The sequence below is a fragment of the Rattus norvegicus genome, chromosome 9 (assembly GCF_036323735.1).
Source record: "Rattus norvegicus strain BN/NHsdMcwi chromosome 9, GRCr8, whole genome shotgun sequence".
Classification (NCBI taxonomy): Eukaryota; Metazoa; Chordata; class Mammalia; order Rodentia; family Muridae; genus Rattus; species Rattus norvegicus.
The window spans coordinates 79,471,791-79,493,970 of NC_086027.1; the positions used below are offsets into that span (position 1 = coordinate 79,471,791).

Below are 22,180 nucleotides of genomic sequence, written 5' to 3' on the forward strand. Positions count from 1 at the left end.
CATTCATTTTATTGAATTATGTAAAACATTGCATGGTTTATTGAAAGCATATTATAAATTGTTGAAACAATTTAATATTTTTAAACTACTGAGCATTCATCATTTGACAGTAGCATTTTGGGACATTAAACATAAAAAACATTTTAATATTGACTCTCAACCAATATAAATGAAGAGACTAGTTTTTTAATTTTAAATATATTTCCTTAAGGTTTAATTCTCATTGTGGTAGGGCATATTTTCAAATCTATTTTAATTTCGAGTCTCCAGACAAAGTCCAAGTCAATAAACATGAGTCTGGTAAAAGGTGCACCCACAAAATTCCGCTGAGAACCTATCCGCTATCTTCTCTTGATTGAACAGAGGTCCCATTTGTGATGTGTAAAGATGATTAACAGTCTTTACATTTACAGAGAACTTTTTCTAATTTGTAACATTAATACTCCCTACTAAAGCCTATGAAATAAATGATCTTCCATTTTTCTCCAACAAAACTCACTGATTTCTCACAATTCTTGCACAATGTGTTTACATACTTGAGGGTAGTCCAAATTCTCTCTGCTCCATTTCAGTCATAAAATTGATTAAGCATCTCATTTGTTAGAATGGGAACATGAATACATAACAGTCACAATATCTGCTAGACAGCAAAAACCTCAACTCATTAGTTCTACTTTTCAGAAAAAAATAAAATGAAATATTCAGGTGTAAATGGATGAACTCCAGAGTTCACCTTTACCTGTGTCAATCAAGGGAATGTTAAAAGAACTACCCATCTCACTCATGCATACACTGCACACATAAGAAAAAAAAAAGAATGGGGGCACGGCTTTTATATTACTTTGTTAGTGACAAGAGTTATGGAAATTTAAAACTAATGACATCCCTTGCCCTACTGGTGTGTTTAGGGACATGGGAAAGATTCCCTTGAACTCTCATTTATAGAAGTTGTTCAGTTCTTACAGGAAGGATATCCTACTGACAGTAAATAAGAAAAGAGTCAACATAACCTTGATTGAAATAACAAAATCATTTAGTAATAAAGTTAATACCTTTAACATTTTTAAAACTTAAGAAAGAAGGGAAAGTTTTTGACTTGACAGTTTAAAAAAAATCAAACTAGATTTTTTTAAGGGAAGCTATAAAACCAGTTGAAAAGAGTCTAAGGAGTGACTGACTCACTGCTTGTATGAATGAACAAAGAAACTGAATGCAAAATGATGAGATTGGATATAGATGCAGAGCAGAAGCCCCTCTTGCTTATCACCGATGCCCAGTGACTGATATGATGTATTCCTCAAAAACTGACATTTTTCTGAGAGGCCAGTGTCTACACAGGCAGCGAGACAGCCATGGACCCCCTAATGGATGAGCTCAGGCTAATTGCTACGCTAGTAAAGTCTCTTCCCTTTCTCCAGTACACTCTATTCACCTCCTCTTCTGTTTTTCCTCTGCTGTATCCAAATACCTTACTCTTTGTTCCAATACAACAGTTATTAATTGCCATCAGGTGTTTTATGCTGTATAAAATTGGTTGGTTTTAGTATTTTCTCCAATAGCATAAGCATAATCAAACAGATAGTATATGTTAACCAAATAGCCCAACCGTCTCTGCTGAGAAATTCGTCTAAAGGACCACAGTAAGTGTCATTTACCTGCAGCCAGTTTAATTGAAGCCAGTTAATCTCCTGACCATTGTGTCTATTTATCTTGCTAACTCTCATTTTCACTTCATTTGGGGCATTAAATGGCATTACTAGTTCATTAGAAGCAAATTAAGTGAAATGCACATGTAAAATGATTTCTCATATTTGTAATTCTATGTGTCACATATCTCAAAACACATAATTTGCATAATAAAATGAAATATAAAGGTTTATATATTTTATATTTTTGTGTAGTTTCACATAGCTAAAATCTAAATGCTTTCTTAAAATTTATTTTCATATTTTCACATTAGACTCTATATCTTAAGAACAGAATTCAATGTAACTTTATAATGATTTCTTTTTAGAATTAAAGATATGTATTTTTGTGCCATTAATAAAACTGAAACAAATCTCATAGGTTTTTACTGCAGGTTGTGATATATATATATATATATATATTTCTTTTATTATATGTTTTGAAGGGTCACATACTAGCATCCTGTGATTCCCGTGGAGTTATAAAGCTATGGGACTTCCGGAAGCTCATTCCAATCGTGTCCATTGATGTGGGTCCAAGTCCTGGCAACGAGGTGAATTTTGACCCATCAGGTAGGATCCATTTTGTTTCATTCTTGGCACCAAATGAGCATCTTTTTTATCTGAAATGCCCTTTTCTTTTAAAGTTTATGGTTAAACTTCATATGCAATTTGTAATTTTCTGTTAAGAATATATTAACTGTGATATTTCTAGTTTATCAAAATTATGAGTCTTACTATGAAAAAATTATATTGATCTCATAAAAAGTAATTAATGCAAGGAAATAGAAAGGGGAATATATTAATGTAGATACATCATAAGCTTGCTGACAGCATCATGAGTGTCCTTATAGCCTATGTCCTAGGGTAAGCTACCTGGGCTCCCTGCAGTGCAAGCAATTGAGTGGAAATAGCAAAAAAACTTGAAATATTTTAATGAAATAGGTTAATTATAAAAAAGGTAATAAACTGCTCTGAAATACTCTAGAATTTATGCACATGTTCATCAGTTATTATAGTTAAATGATTTATGCTCTATGAAAGTTTTGTAGCATTTTTCCTGAAATACATAAGAATTATCAAACAGATAAAATATTTTATCCTAATTGATGATGAATAGAGTGTAATCTGATGTCAAGTAAATTGATTCCAATTGTCCACTTAGAAGATTAAAGTACTTCTTCAGCTCCATCTTTAATGGTGGACTCTGTTAAATGAGAAATAGACAGTACATCACCCCCTTGATAGGGATGCATAGTTAAGATTTTGAACTTTTCAGAATTCCTCAGAGTCTTTATTTGTAATCAATTAAAATCTTAATATGACTCAACTTCAGTTGTTAGGGAAGAATAAAGATATAAGAAGAAAACAAAGTGCTTCATTTAAAAAAATCATAGTCCGTATTAGTTCTCTGGTAGAGACGCATAAGTATACCAAGAATAATTATGGGGCCATAACATACTTGCTGTGTGTTTCTTGGAACTGGTTTTGTGTTATTGCCATTCAGCATCTGAAAATGTAAATGGTAAGTTGTTGTCTTGAATTGTATGTTGCATTTTCGTTGCATCTGAACCTATAATTACCACTGGAAACAAAGCATTTTTAGGTATTCAGTATGGTAGCACATGCATGCGATGTTAAGGAGGTAGAGGTATAAATGAAAGTTTCAAAAAGAGAAGAAAGACTTTTAGTAATATTCGTGGCGTTATGACATTTATGGTCTGCCAGAATCTGAAGAGAAGACACAGTGAGGAATCAAAGATTCTAACTATCAGTTGGAATTTTCATTCCATACTGTTATATGAAAGATATTAATATTTCAGTGTAAGGTTCTGACACGTAAATCTGTCACCAGATCTCCACAGGAGTTCTATAAGGTATAACAGGCAGGTCACATCTTTACATCCATTTTGATTGCCTTAAGCAGTCAGTTAACGACTCATGTCTTTGAATGTTGAAATTTGAATGGTAAAACTTGAGGCTGTACTATTCTAGTAACAAGTTAAGGTCCTTTTAAAAAGTATTGCACAATTTTTAAAAGTTCTATATTTTATTGTCGTTATTAGATGTGATGCTGCTGACCTTTTATTGACCTTTGCTTTCCTGTAGGAAAGTTCTTTGTATAGCCAGGGAAACGTGATTTTTAATAAATACCAGCATCTATCTTTTGCTGCATAAGCCAGTATATTAAAGTCTAGCTACAGAAAATCTGACTTTTTTCATAGCTACTAAACTCCTGGTCATACACTAATGTTAAGAAAAGTATAGAAAATTGATGTTAGAATAATGAGAAACATAAAGACAGAGACTGCAAATCAGAGACCCTGTTACTGGGCTACAGCAATACAATTTCAGTTCTGTCTTCCCACCCCTTTTGCCATTTCTTCAAGGAACATATGTAACTAATTAAATTTAATATGCATGAGAAATTACTGTCACAAGGCTTTTCTCATTCAGTAATGAGGAACCTGAGCTTCTCTACAAACATCCGCAATGACCCTTTAAAAAAATGATTAAAATATACCAAAAATTGGGTAAACTACTGGGAGTCCAAGATAAAATCAGAACATGAATAGAAAGTTTTTTTAATAGTACTGGGGATTTTGTTCTTAAAAGCATAAAGAGGAGTGCAGATCTAAAGCAAGCCAACTTGTAATAAAGATAAGTGGCTCGTATATCTTTGCTAATTGCCATTTGTTTGGGATAAAATATTCAGTAAGGAAATGTAGCAGAATTGCATTATGAAAATATCTGTAATACAATGATAAAATCAAGTCTGAATTAATAAAGTCCAAATATGTATCCATCTGAAGATGACAAATTTCTATTTATTCACAGAGCAAGCCAATACAAACTCGTATGGTATGATTCCAAAAGAGCTAGAGAATATTGACCAGGCTAAAAATAAAATGCATTTATTGAGAATGCACATTGAGTTTTTGCTAAGCCATGTCTCCTGGTTAAAATTTGTGACAATATTGCCCAAGATGTTATTCATCACAATTTCACCTCTTTTAGAGACAAAGCTCTGTTTAACTGCCCGAGCTGTACTCTGTACCTGAGAGGAAGTCCTTGTCAATAGACATGCATAACTACCTTGATATTATATAATGGGTGTGAATGTTTAGGTAACACCTTGACTAAGTTTGTTCAAACAAGAAATGTGTTGCTATTACATATTTTAAGTGATCATCATATACTGTGATCAATTTCATTGAAGGGCAACTAGAGAAATGGAAGGTGCTGTCTTTACAAACTATGAGCTATTTTTGTAGATACTGTGATTTCTAGCAACTGAAAATCTAACACAATGTAAGAAATAGTTCGAAGATCATAACACAACTGCAAGTATTGTCTGAATTATTTTCAAATTTCATGAATATGAAGACCTACATAGTTAGAAGTTGTAGGCAAATATTTTCATTTTAGATTTGCAAATGTATGTTCTAAGAATGGCTCTGTATCTGTTCTAAGATTGATACCCTTACTAGTACATCATTTGTAACAGGTAGCTTTGATAAACAAGGGTTATACTCCGGAAGTTTTGGCGCAGAATAAGTACTACAACTCAGACTCTTAGATTTAACAACATTTTTGGCATTATTTAGACAAATTATTTAATCACCTTGAACTAACATTCCTTATGCAAATAAGAGAGCAGATAATTGTTTCAGGTAATAATAGTTCCACAACAAGGAATTCTGCGCTCAGTCCTCTATGTTTCTTAAAGCTGGAGCAGATCTCGGAGATTATTCTTTTCACTTTAGGAATAAGAAAAGTCAGTCAGTCTGCTTGTGGATGGATAAGACATCCACAAATGGGTGCCTGACAGTCAATGGATAAAAGAAACAAGGTTAAACCCTTGGTGTTATAGTGAGAGTTTGTTGAAATCATTAACTAAGACTTCACTGTGTTTTATGAAATGTACATTATACATTTAAACATCTGAGCATGTATAAGTCACTGTGGATGACTTTGCTTTTCCACTGCTGAGTCAGCCACACTCACACACTGGGAAGAAGAACTGTGTGCGGCATAGCATTATTTACATAATGTTTCATTTACAAGTGCACCGCCTGTGACAAATACAGATTATCTGTGTTTATAGATGTATCCATATATTAGTATAAACTTATAACACTGTATTTGTGAGAGGATAAATGTTCCTTTCTCATTAAGCAAAGAGCCTCCCGGGAATGTAAAACAACGAGTTTTTGTGAATATTCACTATTTAAATAATATCTTTCACTTGGTCATATTTAAAATGTCATATTTTTTTCATTCAGACATTATTGCTTGTTTCTGAAAATGTTAAATGCAGTTGCATGGCGAAGGTAATAAAAGTGAACACAGAGGATATATACGTTCCCCTCTCCTCACCTCTCACTTCACTGTGCTTATACACTTCAGCAATACTTCCCGTTCCTTTGTGAAAGGCAATTCCAGCACATTGTGAAGTAGCCACAGCTCTGGAAAATGCAGGGGCAGAAATGTGATTCAGACGCAGGCTCTCCTGTAGAAAACCTGAAGGTATCGGTCCATTCAAATGGGCAAAGTTTCCCAGCTTTTAAAGTCCTAAATGTTCCCAACAAGCAGAACCATGCCAAAAACCCTGAAAGGATGGGAACAAACAAACAAACAAACAAAACCAACCTTTTTCTTGAATAAGATGAAAACACATTGCCCTCACCCTAATTTTTTCCAAGCGAAATATCCCCAAAAATCTTTGGCTCAAATTAATCAGTGTTGGTTAATAAAAGCTGCAGTGCATCATTTTGTATTAAAAAGTCATTTCCAGCCAGCAGTAGTGGTGGTGGTGCAGGCCTTTAATCCAGTACTTGGAGTGGAGATGAGGTGGATCTCTGAGTTTGAGGCCAGTCTGGTCTAGAAAGTGAGTTCCAGAACAGTCAGGAGTACACAGAGAAACCCTGTCTGATCAAAACAAACAAACACACAAACAAACAAAGTCAGTTTTTGATTAAGTCCCCCTGGTAGAGCCCACAGGAAGAAAAAATCCTCTAGTACGGAGGTTGGTTTTTGTTTGTTTTAATGGCTGACTTAGCCCAGCCTACTGCCCAGATTCAACTACTACATTTTACCTCAGGGAAGAACTGACTGACAGACCATACTTAGAAGTTTCTGGGAGACTAAAGGTAGGGAGCCAGGGAGAACTTGGAAGTCAGAGTAGCCTCAGTTTGCAGGACAGAGTAGGCAGGGTGGGGAAAGCGTAGAAAGAGACTCCTGGAGATTGTCAGAGGCTACTCCATCACCTCCACTCGCTAGCTGAGTAAGGATTCACAAATGGGAGAAGAAAGTCAAGGGAAAGATGTCTAAAGGCATAGAGGAGAAGATTCCAGAAGCTCAAAAACTCATGTTGGGATAGTTTATGTTCTTCTAGCCAAAGAGGAAAATCCTGCAACCCGAAGGCCAAAGGGGAGAGCACTAATTGAAAGGCCACACCAACTGGGCAGCACAGCCTCTTTTACGAGCAGGTAGAACATGCAAATTCAAAAATCATCCCTATTGTGCTCTCACTGGGAAAAAAGAAAGCACTAAGAAGGGGAGAATTACCTCCATCATGAGGCAGACCACACCTCTGGAATGAGACTCGCTCTACTGTCTTTACTGTCATAGAAGGGGTTCATGTCCTACTTAAATCTCGCTGCGAATTAATAGTGTTGTTCTTGTCCCATTTTACAGACAAGGAAACTGAGAAATCAAAAATTTATTAATCTCATTGTGCGTCACTGTTCAAATGTAGAGTCAGCACTCAATGAGGGGCAATCTATATCCTGAGAAATAAGTTATATATTATCTGGCTCTTTCTACAGCACAATGTGGTTCCATATTGGTCTGTGATATAAGTTTGGAAACTCCTTTGCTCCAAATACTGAAACTCCTCCAGTACCAATCACATGATGATGTTCAATCACATGACGATGTTTTACCCGAAGCTGAGAAACCACATCTGGTTATTAGCATTAATTACCAACTACTCGTCCCTGAAATTTAGAAAACTATCAAAATACAATCTCCGCTGTCATCTGCCAGATTTCTTACGTCTTCTGGGCAACCTGAGCACCTGTTCTTCCCTGCAGGCGGCTGGACCTCCAACCCTGCACCAAGTACCACTGCTTATCTATGCAGTGAGCTATCTATACATCTCAACAAACTTCTACATGTTCACATGGCCAGTCCTCTGACTTTACTTAGAGTTTTATATTTTCACCATCAATTACATTTCTAGTCACTTACCTGGCAAAGGGCACATGACACTTGAGAAATTATATAAAGCTATTTTTTGTCATAGTGTCAGCTCAGTGGCTCTTCTTTCTGTCAATTGTGATAAAGTATAGTCTAATTTTTGTGTGCCTCACACAACTCATAACATACAACAGTCATTTAGTAAATGTTATCAATAGAAAGGCTATATAGAGATAGCTGGATGATGGTGGGACTTAGAACCTAGAGTCTCATACCTGCGAGGCAAGCATTCTGCCATAGAACTTTACCTTCAGCCCTCTTTCATGCAAGCCGTGGGTTACTTGGACATAAATAGGAAAAATTTAAGTAAGAAAGGAAGGAAGGAAATAAGCCAACTTCCTTTATGCCTCAAGCTTAGAAAGATGGAACTGATCCTATAAAACAAAAATGTTAGGACACAGGGCCATCAATATAGAAGATAAAATATAAGAAATAGGTGACCAGAGGACTCCTCGGCTCAATTATTTTATGGATCTCTTGTTTAATTTTGTTTCTATTGGTTCTGCTGAACATAAAATATACAATTTGTTCTTAAGTGAATACAGATCACTCTGATTCTGGTCTAAGGAATGAGAAGACCTTTAGGAAATCAGAGTATAGCCCTTCGGGTATCAAGGCAGAATGGGCACCTGCACGGATATGTGCAGGCCTTCGGGTACACAGGCAGAGCAGATACCTGTAGGGATGTATGCAGCTCTTTGATATAGGTAGGGCTGTGAAGGGAGGAGTATGGCATGCATAGGACAGGGCTTACTTGTTCAGCCATCACAGACCTATTGATTGGGTTTTATTTCTCCCACTTAGAAGACTTTTGAACGCTTTAATTACTAATTTGTAATAATAAATTTACATGCTCCCATACTCCTGTGAAAACTGTTTCATTACTGTAAATTGTGAATTATATTAAGAAGAATTTGAGATTCATAGGGATAGGCTTCATGCATTTTCTGTAATAATAGCCAATTTTTCTCTTTGATTTTTGTCTTATTATGCTCCATGATAAGCATAATTTGCTAAGAGAAAACACAAGAAGTAACCTGATGGTACTAATGGGAATTTCTTGAAAATTTCAATTAAAGACATATCAACTAAAGATCCATTAATTCAGGGAGAATGAATATCAATGTAGAGAGCATTTTAACCATGAGCTTGGATGGACAGGTATAGCATCTTTTCTGATTGGTAGGTGACTATGATATTCATGGATTAGTTAGGTAAGACTAACTTCAAACAGTATGTCATCCAAACTGAAACTAAAACTCATTTGAAATTCATAATTTATGATGGATTTTATACCCGGAAATTGCCTGAATTCTACAAGTTACTATAGAATCTACACATGGAACTGAGTCTTGTTTACCTAAATTATGACTGGAAGGGTGTGTAGTTTGTCGGGTGATAAGACCACTGCACAAGCTTATGGAAGCTCCTTTTGGAATGGTCTACATATGTAGAATTAATTTCAAAAGTAGATACTATTTCCCTATCCCTTGTTTGCTCCTAAATAAGTGAGACAGAAACTATTAGGCTTACTTAATTTGCTTTATAGCATAGTAGCTAGGCAGTCATTGATCAATTCTAAATCCTCTAAGATAATCTGGCTACCTCCCAGCCAATTAACCACCTAAATATAAGCAAATTTTTCTTCATGGCTTAGGAAAGATAAAGAATTTTAAAAAAAATGAGCCTTACTCACCCCAGATTAGATGTGAGGTCAGGTACCATGCTTTAGATCACACCACAGTTTGCTGTGCAGGATTAATTACACTCCCAATCTTTTTTGCAGTGGGTAGGGGTTAATGGAGAGATTCACAAGTGACCAAACTGTTGACAATAAGTGACTACTGAGTGTTGGGTCCTAAATGAGAATATCTATACCACCTCCATGAAGGGTCAGAGAATGTCTTGGAGAAGGATAGGAGATGATATAAGAGCTAGAGAATGGGGATGGGTGCTTTGAAACTGTCTTCTGGATGTAACAGGGCACTGCAGTCACTGACTCACTGCCTCTGTGATAGCTGACACCAGGTTAAAGCTGTGAATATTTCATCATGTATAGGGAGGGACCCATGAAGCCCTACCCCTTCTTAAGAGACTGGGCTGTTATTGGTTGCTGGGAAGGGAAATATCATTTATATCAGTGATGTAACCACCAATAAATTGCCTAAAATCCATAAAATAAGTCCCTTCCATATTCGTGAAGCAATTTTAAATTTAGTATATTACATATACAAACAAAATAAGGCTTGCTGACAAGGAAACAAGTTTCTATAAGAGATGGAACAGAATAAGAAAATGGGGACTAAAATGACCCAAGTTTTTGCTCCAAATCTCAATGGCAGCCATATTCCATGGAAAACTGTCCTGTTAATCTCGCATATATAGCTAGGGATTCTGGCAAAAGATTCATACATTCTAACATGTTAGTCGTTCCAGTTAATGACTGTGTCAAAGTCTCCTTATAGGACTATGTGAGTTAGGAATGCAAACCATTCTGTTTAAATCAGAGCAGAAATAACTAGTCAATATTACCAATTGCAACATTGTACAGCCACAGTCCACTATTGCAGCTTCCCTCACATGGATCCCAAAAGGTCACACTGTTTATGTAGTATTTTAAAACAAATGAAGTTGTGATTACATCTTAGTTCTTGTATGAAGAATTACAGTGAAGCATAGTTATGACAGAATATGCAAAGACAATTCAAGAGCACTTGAGTTGCTTTGTTGAATACATAAACCAGTGGTTCAGAAGTTCCTTCTAAGGCTTGTGGATGTAATTCCATACAAACAATGGGAATGGAGCATATGCTGTAAGCTTGATGGGCCCTACGTTAGCATCATTAGATTCAGTGAAGATTTTTCTGTGGTATTGTATAGAAATATTCTCAAATGCACTTTTATAAACAAGTGAACAAAATGCTGACATTAAATTATTTTTCCACCACATTTTAGCAAAAGTTTCATAAAAGCTTTGCATGTAAGAATCAAGTGTGAAGAGAGGGTTGTATATTTATTGACACCATTTAGAAGTAATAATTAACTATGCTGGAATGCTTGCTGATGTAATGTGGACCTCATGTGTAGGCCAGCCTAGGTAGCTTTGAAATATGGCAAATTAATACAAATGTGCTTGTGTAAAGCAGTATGTCTCACTGACACTTTGAATTTTTCCAAAGAATGCAGTTTGGAAACCTAAAAGGAATGAATTGTTTTAATCTAAGAATATACACAAGTTATTAGATTAAATGGTAAGAGTTAAAATTCAATGTGCACATACTACGTGGTCCAGAGCCAGGACCTGAAGAATTTGCCTTCTTTTTAATAGTCTGTTATACAAAATTGAATAGATAATCATCTGCCAAGATGCTGCTTTTTAATAGGATCATCCTTTATGGGAAGTTGCAGTTCAACAGATGTGCAAATCAAACCAGAACACACAGTACCCTCACTCTTCACGGACATGGAACGGTTGGCACTTGGGATAACCTGCCGTTCTATTTATCTGAAATTGAATTTCAAACAATATTCAAATATGATTTACTCAATCTGATTGAGCTCAAAGGTGTCTCTTCTCACTTGTAATTTAAGAGTGTAAGTTAAAATTGCTCAAAATCATCATGTGTCATCCTCTCTACTTCATGCTGATAGAAAAAAGGAAAAGGAAGAAAATGGCATATTTTTAAAATTAACAATAAATATTTTTAAAATAAAGTTGATCAGTGTTCTTCATTTTCACACTCATATTTTTATTACTATAATGATGGAATATACATCAACTTAATCAAGAATTATTGATCATAACCTTGTTGTATGTCTGTCACGAGACTAAATCTGGGATCTAGTGATGAAAAAATCATTTAGATTCTATGTTAAAAGAAATTACATGCGCATCTGTGGTTTCATGGAGCAGCAGAGGGAGTTGTAAATTTTAACCTAAACATTTCCACTCGTGCTGCACTGTATGTGACACTTCATTACTGTTTGTAAGGAAGGGCATCTTGTGTCTGTGTGGGGAGAAGAAGAGTGTGATACCCAGAAGACTGGCTGGAAGCATCCATCTCTTGTTAAGAGATGATTTTCATGGATTTCCTTCACGGTGCTCATCAGTCTCTTTTATCATCCTTTCCCAGTGTTTGCATGATGCTCCATTTGTTCCATAGTCACACAACCTTAGGGACCTCTTAAATTCATCCAAATTTAACTGTAACCATGGATACCATGTTTCTCCCATTTCTACTCTTTTTCTTCTCACACTTTCTTTTTTGTTAAAAATTTTAGCGCGCGCACACACACACACACACACACACACACACACACACACCAACAATCTTACTTTTGACAGAGTTTAAACTAATATCATCAAGCTTTATTATTTCAACCATTCTGTGCACCATCTTTACTTTTTTATTCTTCATAGTTTTAAATATATATGGCTTCAAACATCCCTCTAACATTCATGAAAATTCCTGCTTTAATTATATAATATATTCTTATATTTTCCACATTAATATACTTCTATCATTTTTATCATCCCTCTCTCCTAGCAAATACCCCCTTCGTTCATCTTCCCATTTGCTTACCTAGTGCATTGCTGACACACTATTTCCTAGGTTTCCTTTAAACCTCAGAGTGATCTGTGTTAAACACTCTCATCCCATTCTCTCTCATTGGACAGTTACAGTTCTCTCTATAGCACTCCCTCCTTAAGAGTCTGGTGTGATGGAACTGTGGATGAATGCCACTGATTTGTTGAACAGATAGTTCATGGATTCACTACTCTTTAGTCTCAATTAAAAAACAAATAATGACCAAGTATCACTACAAAAACTTAGATATGTGGTTTCTGCTAAGAGTTACACATTATTAACTTTCACTATCAGCTTGACATGTTCCTGTCAAGATCTTAAGAATCTGCTTGAAGATATTCACATCATATGAAGGACACATTTCTATTCTACTTAAAGTAATTTTGTTAGTGCATTTTGCATATGCATTTGAAATTCTGAGGCAGTGGGAAACAGTGATTATGAATCTCATCTCAATAGCAGTCTTTTAATAAACCATTATATCCATCTCATAATAACATGATATAACTGTCTAAAAGTCTAAGCGTTTGACTCTCTCATACCATAAGTATGTCTTCTAACCCTTAGTCTTGTGGACTTTGATATTACCAAAAATAATCACTAACTTTATTGACAAATCTGATACCTAGTTTATTTTAAGATAGTTAAACTAGGTAATGTATTTCTAGAATTATTTTCCCTACTCTTTGTATGTCTGAGACCCAAATATTTCTGAAATTTTTTTCTCTGCCTACCTCAACATATACCCAAGTAAATATTGCTTCTCATAGGAAAACCTGGCTTGGCTTTGGACATTAGAAGAGCAAGCTTTTCATGTTATGAGTATCATGTTGATAGTAGTATTTAATAATCTAATCATATGCCAGTCAACCAGATGTATATATTCTGTATCTAGTGATGTTGGCAGAACTTATGTTAACAAAGCTATATTTGCTATGATTCAATGTCAGTTCTCTCTCTCATACAGTATCATTATTAGAGAGTTTCATTGAGGTATTTAATTATAAAATCGTGACAGCATTATTTATATTAATTATAAAAGATGCCCAAAAATGATTCAGGTGACATCTTTGAACATCAAATATGAAAAAGTAATCACTGAAGATACTTTGAAACTGGATGTCTAAGCATAACTCTTGTCCAAATATAGTGTCTTAAGTTTACCTGATGGGATGCCATAAATCTTCACAGTACAAGTGTCTTCTAATGGATTCTGAAGACAGATGTTCATGGTGCACACAGTAGACTCCGTGTCTCTGCTGTGTCAAAATTTCAGTTTCAGTTACAGTCAACGTCAGTCCATAAATACAAACAGGAAATTCTAGAAATAAAGACAATATGTGCTTTAAATTGTGTACCCCCCTGAGTAGCATAATGAAAATTCAGATTGCTCTGCCAGTCTTGTCTAGATGAATTTTTTCTTTTCTACTATCTTGAAAATGTCAAATTGGAGGAGAAAAAAAAAACATATGCACCTAACTTATTTTACATATGCTGCTCTATGTTTGTATTGTTTAAATATGTCATTTTCTGTAATTTATGAATTAATTTTCATTAAATGTATTCATATATAGGAAAATATAAGTCCCCTCTAACCTGAAGTTTCAGACATCAACTTCAGATCTTTTAGAATGCACACTCTAAGGCGAGAGGAGGCACTGTAATGAAATGAACATAGTCTATAGTCCCAGTCAGTAGCTGTGTAGGCAGTTCAGCAGACATTTTGATGGGTGGAGGTTAAGCTGCTCTTCCTCTATCAGATATCTTTCTGCTAACCACTCTATCTTTGTCATCTTCTTGTGTCTCGCACAGGAGCCAGATTGCCCCCTGATTTACTGCGTCTCCCAATGCAGATACAAGAGTCAGATCAGAGGGTGAAAAGGAGTAGACCAATGCATGATTCTCTCACACCATGCGTAGGTGCATATTCGGTTCAGCTATTTGCAGCCTACGCTGCAGATCCTGTGTGCTTCCCTGCTGTGCAACTGACGCTCCCAGCCAGGCTCTGATTTGGTCATTTCTTCCCCAGTTCCCTTTAAACTTTGTGCAAGAAGCAATCCCTACTGCTTCTAATTTATGTATGTATTTTCTCAGTTATTCCTCTATATATATTTCATTGGTAAATAATCCCTTCATTAATGATTCTCTTTAAAACTTCCATCCAAGTGCAACTCTTTTGTTTCATGCCAGAGTTATGAATGACACAGATGTGCATATAGAATTTGGCAAGGCATCAAAAAAATAAATTTAGGTGTTCTCTGAGAGGTGCTCATCTTAGGTCTGAATAGTCTAGCCTCAGCATACAATTAATCTTCAATAGTAGTAACATGCACCTGTAGCTGTGAATTAGATAAACTACTTTGGCTGCCTGTGAATCACATGCGAGCTGGACCTGCCCAAAGGCTCTCTGGATTAGCAAATGAGAGACACACACATACACCAGCTAATGTTGATATGCCTTGACTAGCTCAATGGTTGGGCATTTCTAATCTTCCCCTTAGCTAGCATACATTCTTTCATCCAACTTTCTTAAGTCAACTTGCTAAATCAACATGTTTTCTGCTACCCCAGACCCAGTCTGGCGAGTGGCACCTAGGGTCTCTTTCTTGGAATACTTAGGTGACTTTGAAATCTAATCCCTGTTTTCCTCTTCTTCCCCTCTCCGTTTCTTACCCGTGCAGTCTAAGAGTCCCTCCCCATCTCCCTGCCCAATCAATGGCTGTATGGCAAAATTATCCACCAAAGACAGTTGGGGGCAGGGACCCTCAGGTCTGAAAGTGTGACTTTTTGCGGACAAAATAAGACAAAGCATTAACACTCTCCCCAACATGTGCCTGTGTGTAAAACAGAAGAGAGCATGAAAGGTAGCAGTGATGACAGAAACTTTAAGGACCCGTGTGTCTTAAAATGCTATTTAAATGTGGAAGATGGAGCAACGATTTCTCAGACCTTAGCTGATTCTTATCCATCTCTTACTAAATATGCTGGAAAATGGAGAAAGAAAATGATTTATTGGAAACCAATGGAAGCTGGTGTATGTGACTATTAGAGACTGATTCCAGATTCCCCCAACAATCCTTTATGTGTGGAAGGAAGACTTTCTACTATACCCTCTCATGGTTGCAGTGTCTAAGTACATGATCTCTAATGTTCAACCCCATCTCCATCTCTCCATTCCTGTTTCCATGAAAGCTGCACCTTGTGTGCTGTTTGAATTGTGACGTGCCTCCCTCCCCATAATCTTAGGCATTTGAATATTTGTTCCATATTGGAATAACTGTCTGGAGAGATTTGGGAAGGTGCAGCCTTGATGGCAGAAGTATGACATTTGAGGGGACATGAGCTTTGAGAATGTTAAGCTTCTCTTACTCTCAGTTGGTTCTGATTTGTGTTCCTGGTCGGCTTCCTCCTGCCAGGCCTCCATGCTACTACCAGCATGGTCTGTAACCCTCTAAAGTCATGAAGCTAAAATTAACTCTTCTTTCTGTAACTGGCCATAGCCATGATACCATATATCAGAAACAGAAAATGAACTAATAATACACTTAGATGATTTAGGATTAAGGCGCCAAACAATTCTGCTGAGTATCCTCTACTGGTGGCCCTCTCATTGTAAAACCCTTCCTGGTGACACAAGTGCCAACTACTGCTGTCTGCAGAAGACAGCACAGTAGAAGGCTCCATTCCTACAGCTCTTCCGTTATGCGAGGGGTTCGTTCACTGTGAGGAAAGAGTAGGACTCCTGTGGAGTAGTAAAGCAATGCTCTGGTTTGACTGACTCACATCCTATTCCTGCTGACACGCTGTCATTCATAGGAATCCTCCTGTGACTCCTCAAGAGCTTTGAGACAGGAAGGGGAGAAGAAAGGCTCTTACACTAAAGCTTATAAATCTAATTAATATGCAGATCCCTTTGATGTGGCCAGAGGAGGCATTATGTTTTATAAGATCTACATTTTTCATTATCCTACATAATTACTGAAGATATTTCCGGAAAGAAATTATGAGAAAAACATATGAGAGAAAAGAAACTGTTTGATATCACATAAATCAGAGTTAATTTATATTTCATATACTTTATATATCAAATTACCATATAATAAATATATTCTGTTATATATATATACATATATATATATATAAATTTTTTTCAAGACAGGTTTTTTTTGCCATTTTTTTTTATTAACTTGAGTATTTCTTATATACATTTCGAGTGTTATTCCCTTTCCCGGTTTATGGGCAAACATCACCCTCCCCCCTCCCCTTCCTTATGGGTGTTCCCCTCCCAACCCTCCCCCCATTGCCGCCCTCCCCCCAACAGTCTAGTTCACTGGGGGTTCAGTCTTAGCAGGACCCAGGGCTTCCCCTTCCACTGGTGCTCTTACTAGGATATTCATTGCTGCCTATGGGGTCAGAGTCCAGGGTCAGTCCATGTATAGTCTTTAGGTAGTGGCTTAGTCCCTGGAAGCTCTGGTTGCTTGGCATTGTTGTTCATATGGGGTCTCGAGCCCCTTCAAGCTCTTCCAGTTCTTTCTCTGATTCCTTCAACAGGGGTCCTATTCTCAGTTCAGTGGTTTGCTGCTGGCATTCGCCTCTGTATTTGCTGTATTCTGGCTGTGTCTCTCAGGAAGGATCTACATCCGGCTCCTGTCGGTCTGCACTTCTTTGCTTCATCCATCTTGTCTAATTGGGTGGCTGTATATGTATGGGCCACATGTGGGGCAGGCTCTGAATGGGTGTTCCTTCAGTCTCTGTTTTAATCTTTGCCTCTCTCTTCCCTGCCAAGGGTATTCTTGTTCCCCTTTTAAAGAAGGAGTGAAGCATTCACATTTTGATCATCTGTCTTGAGTTTCATTTGTTCTAGGCATCTAGGGTAATTCAAGCATTTGGGCTAATAGCCACTTATCAATGAGTGCATACCATGTATGTCTTTCTCTGATTGGGTTAGCTCACTCAGGATGATATTTTCCAGTTCCAACCATTTGCCCATGAATTTCATAAAGTCATTGTTTTTGATAGCTGAGTAATATTCCATTGTGTAGATGTACCACATTTTCTGTATCCATTCCTCTGTTGAAGGGCATCTGGGTTCTTTCCAGCTTCTGGCTATTATAAATAAGGCTGCAATGAACATAGTGGAGCACGTGTCAAGACAGGTTTTTGAAACAGGATTTTTTTAAACAGATCTTCTCTTACCAGTGCTACCCATCCCAGAACTTGCTTTTTAGAACAAGCTGGCCTCAAACTCACAGTGATCTACCCGCCTCTGCCTCTTAAGTACTAGGTTTAAAGGTTTGCACTGGCTTTTGTCATTTTCTTAAGATTTGTGTACCATATATATATGAACAGCTGCCATATATATATATGTGCCTACATCTCAGCACTGTCCTCCCTCTGGAGGACAGTCCTGAAACATTGTGACAAGGCAGACTGGGTAAGTGTTACCTCTGTCACAGCTGCTTCATCAGCAGCATTTCCTCAAGGAGCTGCTACAATTAAGCGTTGACTTGAACACTTTATTTCAGTTTAAATTAAGTCATCCTGATTATGTGTGAGAGGTCCAATTTCTATTACTGACTTTCAGATATACCAATCCTTCTTTTACAGGATGGAATATTAAGTGACTTCTCATATGACAAAGGGTGCTCAGGAGAGCACTTGCCATAGCATGCAGCTCGCAATTTGATAATCCTTAGACACTTATAATTATATCATACAAGTCACATTTCCTTGGAATATAGGTATATGTGATATGTTTTAAAATTTTTTAAATTATGAAACCCATATAGCTTAATTTTGTGCCACTTCACATTTCATTTTATACAAACAAAATGTGTTCATAATTTAACTCTTTTATTCTAAAAATACATTAAAATTCAAATAATGGAGCTAAGAAATGAGTTAGTGAATATTTATTTTAACTTTCTATAGAGCATTTCGGCCTCTGGAAACCAAGCTGTATTTTGCATTTTGGTCAATTTTCCTTTGCAGAAATAATGAGGGTGGGGACTCTTCACAACTGCAGGCAATGGCTTTGAGCTCTAAGGACTTTGAAGATATTAGCCCCATTGATATTCTCTTCAGTTTTCTAGAGAGAAATGCTGTCTTCCCCTGAGTACAGAAAGATGGACAGTTATTGAATAGAAAAGGCTTTTGTCTAATACATAGTATGGTATTAAAATATCCTCTTCTGAAAGACATATATGCAACATCAGAGAGTTTGCCACGATGATGAGAGCTTCATAACATTCCCTCATTAATTTTGTTTGAACCCAGAAAGTTAAATTTGCATGGAAAAATATGTTTAAAGGGACTTCAGGCCAGATCATGATTTTTTATTCTAGCCAACTCAGTGATATGTTAGTTACTTATCCTAAGGGGGAGAAAAAGAAACAAATGGCTTCATTTCAATGCAATACATTGAAAAATAGGCATACAATGAACTATTTGGAGTCCTTCCCACTCAAAGGACACAGCTGGCCAGTGATTCTCTCTCCTGTGTGTTCATAAAAGATGTCTTTATTATAAGAAAAATCACAAATTACAAGAATTCAGAGGAAACAAAATAAACATTATGTTTTACTCAACTTTAACAATATTCTTCATGTTGTTGTTATTTTGACTCATTCAATTGGCTATAATTTTGACTCAAATGATTCTTCTGTGTCATTATGGAATGGCTTCATTAGGACAGGGACATACACATACACACACACACACACACACACACACACACACACACGCACACACTCTACAGTTTTGTCTAGTGTCTGGTGTCTGGCTTAAATACAAAAGCCTCATCCACTGATTAGTTTGCTCTTACCATCAGATCTCAAAATCTTCTGAAGGTCACCACATCCTTCTGAAAACATTCTTTCAAGTTTAACAGCTTGGCAAATTTCTTTGGCCTTTGTGTGCTTTTCATATACATACACAGACACACACACACTCACACATTGCTTTCACTCAGAGAAGGTAATAAAAGACAATGATTTAGGACACAAGGTTATCATGAAACAAGCCATTTATTTATGCTATTCAGACTACCTATCTTCAGGGTATCACAGTATTGATCAACTTCGGGTCAATTTAATGTGTAAAACAGAAGTGGCATGCTATATACTCATGATTATATCTTATGGTTTGTAGCCTTGAGTTTGATTACATGTCATGTTAAGCTACCCTCTTTTTTCTAATTGCCTGTGCACTTGAAATAATCAGTCTGTGCCAAGTCTAGCAGTCTATTATCTGGGAAATAACCTGATTCATAATTCTAACCATTTCTTCAATGTGTTAGAAATCATGGCAAGCATCTCCATCCCTAGAATGTCTTAATTTTTGCTACAAGTGCTTCATCTAAGAGGTGTGCTAGCAAGGTGGCTCAACCTGTAAGACTCTCACTGTCAAATTAACAGCCTGAATCTAATCTCTAGGACCCGTATGCTGATAGGAGAAAACTGACTCCATGTCAATGCACACATACACACACACACACACACACACACACACACACACACACACACACACAAGCAGACACACATACATATGCACATACACAGAGACACACATATGCACACTTACAGACAGACACACACAGGCAGACACAGACACACACAGAGACACACACAGTTGCTAATACATACAAACACTGGCACATATGAACACACAGAGAAAGACAACAATCAAGCAAGGAAATAAATTCAATATGTCTTTTCCTCATAAGGCACTGAACAGGCTCTATTTTGGCATTGTGATATGTGCAGAAGTCCCTGAAACATGTCTAGGGTCAGAACATACATCCTATTATGCACCAATAGCACCTCCCAGGACCCTAGTATTTTGAAATTCCTTAGTCCTGGAAACCAGAATTGAGATTTCTCCAATGTCATTGAAGCTTTCAGGAAGCAGTGTGAGAAAAATCCTAATCTTAGGTCTGGGACTATATAGAATGTGGAGTGACCATCATAATCATGTTGGACCTTAATTGTGATGACAGAATTTTGAAAAACTAGTTTTTATTCCTTTGTATACAATAGACTGTTCATGAATGTTTCTCTTTTGCTGTGTGTTGTGGAAAGATTGACATTTCCTTTGTACACATAGCAGCATATCAGGAAACATATGTGGACTGATCACTTCACAGAACATGTGTGTTGGCTGGCGATCTTTAGCTCTAGCCATTATCAGTACTTTTCACAAACTTCTCAAATAATTTCCTAAGTCCTTATGAGATTCTTAAAGATGAAATTTTAGAAGCATTGCTTCACCCTTATTGTTACTGTTTTCTACAGTAATTATTTCTAATTAATTACATTACTTCCTCCATTCCATTCTCTACCTGCAGCCCTACATGTCTCCTCCTTTAAACACCCCATAAGTCCTGTCAGACCTCTGAAATTCATGGCATCTTTTTCCTTTCTTTAACTATTATTATATATATATATATACAAGAATATGCATAAATATATAAATACAGATTTCTGAGACCATCTTATATTCTTATATAACATATAATAATAAATCACAAACACACACACACACACACACACATGTGGGCTAACTACTTGGTATTTATTGGCTGATGAATCAAAAGGTATATTCCTGGGGAAAAATAATTTTCCTTCTCTCAATATTTGTTAATTGTCTAGAGATAGTGCCTACAAGATTTCCCTCTTTTGTGATAGAATTACTATTGGAAATGTTTCACTTTTAAAAGTGAATTTTTGATTCCTTCCACTTAATACTCTGCTCCCACAGAGTAAAAAAAAAGGGGGGGGGGATTATCTTACATTGAATGGGTTGATACATTACATTAAGATATTTATTCGCTGGTTGCTGCCGTGGTGGAGAGCTCGTAGGCAGCACACCACGAGCAAACTTGAGCCTCGGGACCACAGCTAAGACCAACTTTTCTGCTGCAAGCGACCTGCCTGGTGAACTCAAGACACAGGCCCACAGGAACAGCTGAAGACCTGTACAGAGGAAAAACTACACGCCCGAAAGCAGAACACTCTGTCCCCATAACTGGCTGAAAGAAAACAGGAAAACAGGTCTACAGCACTCCTGACACACAGGCTTATAGGACAGTCTAGCCACTGTCAGAAATAGCAGAACAAAGTAACACTAGAGATAATCTGATGGCGAGAGGCAAGCGCAGAAACCCAAGCAACAGAAACCAAGACTACATGGCAGCATCGGAGCCCAATTCTCCCACCAAAGCAAACACAGAATATCCAAAAAGACCAGAAAAGCAAGAACTAGTTTCAAAATCATATTTGATCATGATGCTGGAGGACTTCAAGAAAGACGTGAAGAACTTCCTTACAGAACAAGTAGAAGGCTACAGAGAGGAATCGCAAAAATCCCTGAAAGAATTCCAGGAAAACATAAATAAACAAGTAGAAGCTCATAGAGAGGAGACACAAAAATTCCTGAAAGAATTACAGGAAAACATAAATAAACAAGTAGAAGCCCATAGAGAGGAGTCACAAAAATCCCTGAAAGAATTCCAGGAAAATACAATCAAACAGTTGAAGGAATTAAAAATGGAAATAGAAGCAATCAAGAAAGAACACATGGAAACAACTCTGGATATAGAAAACCAAAAGAAGAGACAAGGAGCTGTAGATATGAGCTTCACCA

At 36.8% G+C, this 22,180-nt stretch overlaps 1 protein-coding gene across 7 annotated transcripts in view; it reads left to right on the top strand.

The window, feature by feature from the left end:
* The window catches only part of Spag16 (sperm associated antigen 16), a 919,670-nt gene that overhangs the window by 689,195 nt on the left and 208,295 nt on the right, over positions 1–22,180 (top strand). For all 7 annotated transcript variants that reach the window (XM_063267621.1, XM_039084101.2, XM_039084103.2 and 4 more), the window contains one exon: positions 2,132–2,258. In XM_063267621.1, the coding sequence (XP_063123691.1) occupies positions 2,132–2,258 (127 nt within the window). The remainder of the gene's footprint in view (positions 1–2,131; positions 2,259–22,180) is intronic.